At 38.8% G+C, this 6,000-nt stretch overlaps 1 protein-coding gene across 1 annotated transcript in view; it reads left to right on the top strand.

The window, feature by feature from the left end:
• Positions 1 to 504: 504 nt before the first annotated feature.
• Positions 505 to 6,000, top strand: part of SEMA3D (sema domain, immunoglobulin domain (Ig), short basic domain, secreted, (semaphorin) 3D) — a gene marked incomplete at its 5' end in the record, with an annotated part of 78,950 nt that continues 73,454 nt past the window's right edge. Inside the window, one exon of the mRNA XM_009704686.1 lies at positions 505 to 686. Within this exon, the coding sequence (XP_009702988.1) occupies positions 505 to 686 (182 nt within the window). The remainder of the gene's footprint in view (positions 687 to 6,000) is intronic.

The raw sequence follows: 6,000 nt of genomic DNA, 5'->3' as shown, positions 1-6,000 counted from the left end.
ACCCAAACCATTCTGTGAGTCTATGATACCTGCCACATCTAACCACTGTTTCCTACTCCTAGCTATTCCTTGCTGGCATTGACCTTCTTTGCTGCTTTATATGTAGAGCGCCAAATATGGTGAGATACTGATCCTAGATCATGTGTATCTATGAGTATGATGATATAAATATACATTAGTTTTCTTACAATGAAGGAAAGGTATAGCATGTATTTTGCAAAGATCTGTCTTTTTTTGTTTCTGATTTCTGTTGAATATCTGATTCCTTTATGTCATAGAGATTATTTATTAAGAAAATTTCATACAGAAACGGTTCATGAAAATAAATGTTACCCAATTTGGAAGTAAAAAAGCCCAGAGAACACCGAGGTTAACAGGAACTGTATCATGACCCTGGAAAGACATGCTATAAGACTGCAGTTATCTCACCGGCATGCTCCATGCTGGTTGCATATATTTATAAAAGACACCGATGAGTCATATATAAACATTTTGATTATAAAGATTTTCTTCATTTTCCCACAGACTTGCTGCTTTCAAACAGCTGCATCCCATTCCTGGGCTCAACAGAGGGGCTTGATTTTCGAACCCTGCTGCTAGATGAGGAGAGGGGCCGGCTGCTAATCGGGGCTAAAGACCATATCTTCCTGCTCAACTTGGTTGATTTAAACAAAAATGTAAAAAAGGTCAGTTTATTTTCCACAGAGTTCATCTCATAAGTTCAATTTTGTTACATTTTATCTTTTTTTTTTTTTTTCCTTCACTGGGTAACTGGCAGATTCATTGTGTAATGCTGTGTACCAGGATTTGATAGTCTCACCTCCCATAGTTAAACAGATTATCTTTAATCAATTGAATTTCTCATGCTATATGATCTCCTGTGAGACTGATGTCCTGCAAGAGGTCAGCTACCTGGAAGAGCCTTGCAGTGCATGAAAGTAGCATCAAAATATCAGCAAATAGGCTCAAATGCAGCTCAGAGCGTTTGCTTCTTAATTTCTCTGGTCGTGGTCACCCTCCTCAAATAAAAACATTTGAAAGAAGATAACTGAAGACAGTTCTTTCTTTGGTTCCTGGCATCACCAGGATTACTTTACTGTGATATTAAACAGAGCAGATGCAATTTGGATGGTTTAAATTATAGTAAAAATGTTAGTGGCAATTTTAATATTAACATTTGTATTAATATCTTGAATTACTAATGATTGGAGAAGCTTCCACTGGGTCCTGCTGTACTCCCTTGCCCATGCCCTGTGACAGAGTGTTAACTCCAGATAATAAGATGGCAATTTAGCCTTCAGTATTTTTAGCAGACATGATGAACTGGAGCTTTTGTAAGCACAGCTGACTGCTATGTATTAAAAAACCAAAACAAAACAACAACAACAACAACAACAAACCACCAACAAACCCAACAAAAACAAACAAAAAAACCAACAAAAACCCCCAGGTGCCTGCACAGGAGCACACATGAAAATTGCTTTCCTGCTTGTTCCAGATATGCTGCTTTCTGAAGAAAATCTAAATTCTCAGCTGTGTTTGATATTTTCTTCAAGCACTAGAAGGAGGTTTTAAATTACTGTTCTGCTGTCAGCTCTGAAGAGGTTCTGACCCTGAATTAATACAACTGCAGTTCAGGGATTTAACAGGTGTAACAGGAGACTATTTTGCCCCATATGTTTGAGCACAACACTTGCTGTCATTGTATAGAAGAGATACAGTACCAGGCTAAATATCTTATTTTGACTTCTCCAATGATCCACATGACAGTTTCTTTAAAACTCAGATTCTGAGCGTTTCAGGAAATTTCTTCCCTGGGATGCTTTATCAAACACTTAACTTGCGTCTGCCGTCTCAGTAGTTTACTCAAAAACCAGCACCTCCTCAGGAAATTGCATTAATAACAGCATTATTCATATTGCAGATTTTCAGACTGCAGATTGATTTCTGGCATAGGCTTTCTGTAGAAAAAAATGTTGTTTGTGTGAAAAGCAGATTTCTGTTTCTGTGGGATGCTGCTTACCTCCTGAGAGATGGCTTGATTAGTTCAGAGCTTTCTGGAGGCAGCAGCACCCTGCGTGATCCTCCCCTCTGTCCAAGCTGGTAACATTTTCCCTTTAGCCAAACGACCGCTGATCGTTATGGGTGTTGTGCTTTCCAAGAAGGGCAGAACACAGACTGAACCAGGAAAATTAGCATGCAGTCAGACAGTGCCATTTAATATAGATATTGTAGAGCAAAGACTCACTTCGTATTGGAATGAAAAGTTGCATTTGGTAAACTGAATAGAGAATGGATGCCTACATATCTGTGGTAACCTGAAAGAAGGGAATAAAATTCATAACCACTTGCATATTTAGACTAAGGAAATTATTGTCTGCAGCTTCAAATACTTCTACTTCTTAGTTTAACCATTCAGGTAATCTTTAACTTTTCAGACAAAACACTGACGAGAAGTATATTTAAATAGATAAAACTGACTGAAAAGCTCTGCAAAGCATCCTAGTGTGCTGATTTCCCAGATCTCCATAGGCATTCAGCAACTTTATAAACTTATCCTCTTATGTAAATGCTGGGCTAACACGAGACGGTATCACACAAGCATTTCTCTTTGGTTCCGCTGTGCTGGGCTGGTAGAAACGTCTTTGGGGAGGGAAGAGATGAGATGAAGGAAGTTGCACGAGAGGTTCTGTATAAATCTTAGTCACTGATGAGGTTTCGATGCTAAAGGACACTCTCCAGTAGCAGTGAAGTGTCAGAAAGTAGCATTTGCCGGGGCTGTGTTTAGACTGACGGTGGTTTGGCTTGGCACCGGGCCAGGCGGCTTGCTTCCAGGCTTTCCCGGTGTGAGGAAACCACACGTGTTGGGACTACAAGGGAATGAAGTGTGTCCTTTGTACTCCTCTGGAGTAAGAGTCATCTGGAAAAAAAAAAAAATCTCCTTATACACAACCACTAAAATGAGAAGTAATTGATTAGAACATTAAGTTTCTACCTATAAGTGATGTGTTTATTAATGACTTCAGGGAAGGAGGGTTAAAAGACAGCAAGTTGAGGGGGTAAGAGAGGTGTAAAAGCTTTGAAACTGGAATTCAAGATTGTGCATAGCTTGGGGTTTTCTTTCTTTAAAACAAAACTGAATATGAACTGTAGAATGCTCTATGGTGGGTAGATTCAGATTACTTTAAGAAAGCTCTCAATTTCAAATATTTGTTATATTAGGAACTACTGATACCTCAAAAAGCCAGATAAGGATCCCCAACGATTTACTCTCAGAAAATCCTCATCTGTGGATATAATTACTTGGCAAGATTATATTGTGGAGTGTGATGCTCTATATTAAGACATTTCTGGAATAGTATTCAAAGAAACATCCAAAGCATTGTATCCTGCTCCCTTCTCTAATGTGTACATATAATTTAGTAACTTCCTTTTTACAACCTGATTATTTACCTAGTTAATTTAACTTACATATATTAAGTTATGGCTTTATTTCCTGGTATATTTTTCTGATGAAATAAATCAATAGTTCTTCTGGAGTTGTAATTTCTTAAGTCATTGTAGTTTTTATTCAATTTATTATGTAATTGGTTGAAAACTTCCTTAGCTGGCAGCTTGAAAAAAAAAATCCATTCAGTTTCCAGTGCTTGCAAACCTCATTATAAAACAGTAAGTACCATAGTATAATAGAAAAATCCTCCAGAATGAAAGACAAATGCAGAAAGCTGAAATGGTTGCACTCTATAAATAAAAGCTTAATAAAGGATAATCATCTTTCTGTAACAGGGATACAGTTTCTGTGAAGTTGTCCTGAATAGACGCTCCTAGTTCAGGAATAGCATTATCAAGTGCCATAGTCTTTTCTTGAAAGATCCTTAGATGCCTGACAACTGTTGCAGGCTCTTTGTAAACTAGAAGATTTGTAATTCCTTCCTATGAGTAAAATAAAGATGTTCAGCAAAAGACAGCAGAAAAGAGTAGCAATATACACTTATCAGGGCATTGCAAATGTGGACAATAAATCTGAAGACAACTATGCCATAACCAGTAGATGTGTAGTTTAAAACAAACAAATAGGTTTAATAGCAAGAGAGGCTGGAAAGCTGGAGAAGAAATTCTATAGGAATCCTAAGCTCTGGGATGCTGCTGAAGAGATTACTTTGGTACATAGAATTTTCTTGTAAGTTTGCCTAAAACTTTCATTATTTTACTCCTTAAACTAAATAAATACTAAATATAAAACATTATCAGCTGGGTAAACATTTATGAAATAGCTGCAAAGAAATGGTGCACCTTTCTGTATGTCCTGTGCTCGCTAACAGTGCAAGCGGGGTTATATGTCAGCACTATTATCGCTGTGTAATCCACAGCACGACCCGCCCATCTCTGCAGGAATAGGAATGCTATCAAGGGCTGACAAGCTTTTGAAAAGCTGCCAACCTGCAGAAGCTGTCAGTGCTAGAAGACACAGCCACATGTGGGCCAAATAGATAAACATGTCAGATCCCTAATAGCAGCTTTGGAACAAGTTGTTTTCATCTGCCTCAGTGTGTATTGGCACAGAGTCATAAATTATAATTTCTTGGAGCATCCTTAGTTTGTAGTTGCTACTATTTTTCTGGCATTACCAGGTGCAACTGTCTTGTGACTTCTCCTTTAATGCCCCCTTGTATTGATTTTTATCTGTATTTCACAGTAAAAAATACATATGCATGTATCCGCTGGGTAAATGCTTGTGAAATAGCTGCAAAGAAATTCTGCACCTTTCTATAACTCCAGTGCTTATCAACAGTCCAAGTGGGGTTATATGTCAGCACTGTTCTCATTGTGCAATATCTGCAGTGTGATCCACCCCTGCCTGCAGGAAGGGGAACATATATACCAATACATATGCATATTTATGTAAAACAGCACCCTCGAGATATTGGAGCTGAATTTTACCCTCACTGCTCTGGGAAACGTCCTGTCAGTCTATGTAAGCGTGGTCTCAGTTAGGAATGAACCCAGTGGGAGTTTAGCCAGTAGTGAAGGAAGGCTTTAGTTCTTGCCATCAAGCCAGACCCTCAGGAATACATGAAGAGTCCAAGATGTTTATTGCAGCCTTGAAACACTGTAATACCAAGATTGGTCCTTCCAAAACAAGTACATGCTGCTTATTCTATAACTCAAAGGAATTTAACTTTCTGCATGTCAGCAAAAGCTGTAGACTGTCTGAAGGTGAAGCTTCCTTGACCTGTCAGAAGAAAAAGGCTTACAGGAAACATCATTGGAGGCCAAAGAGTCACACGGAAACCACTGGAGATATCTAAAGTTCTGAAAATGGGGACATGAAGACTGGGAAAATCTGGAATAAACCCAGTGGAACTGCAGGAGAATGATCATGAGGCCATCTGGGATCACGCTGGTTTGTTCTTGGTCTCTGTGAGTAGAAAAAGGTCTAAAAAAACACATCGAGGTGAGGCTGAGATTTGACAGGGGTATAGTTTGACCCTCCACACATGGGGAATTAGTTCCCAGGAGTAAATGCATACTGATGGCCCTGTGTTTGAAACAAAGGGAACTTCTCTGGGTGTTGCAGTTCATAGGATACTCATTTTCACCTATTTTAGAGTATTGCCCTGCTTTCCAAAATTAATAGAAACAGAAACCATCTTATCTATCATTTACAATAAAGGAAGACTGGTTTTACTGGGTATCCATACAGTTTAGTGTCCTGTCCCCAAAGAAGGTCAGCAGTGGGCACTGAAGGAAGATGGTAATGGTGCTTCAGGTTAGGGAATTCTGGAGAGAGAGGCGATAACTTTGTTCTTGCAAGCCCTTGGAGAGTTCTCACCAATGAACTATTTAACTCTTGTTTTGAACCTCTGAAAACCTTTTGGAGTCCATAAAATCATTTAACAGGCTTAAATTTAGGCACCTGTGTAGACAAGGCAGAAGCTTTTCAACAGTGTTTACAGACACAAAACAACAGACAGGGGCAAGACGTGAAGAAAGCAGTAT

The sequence above is a fragment of the Cariama cristata genome, unplaced genomic scaffold, assembly GCF_000690535.1.
Source record: "Cariama cristata isolate BGI_N322 unplaced genomic scaffold, ASM69053v1 scaffold3677, whole genome shotgun sequence".
NCBI classification, from domain to species: domain Eukaryota; kingdom Metazoa; phylum Chordata; class Aves; order Cariamiformes; family Cariamidae; genus Cariama; species Cariama cristata.
Note: the sequence above shows the minus strand (reverse complement) of the source record. Positions and strands in the feature narration are given on the sequence as shown.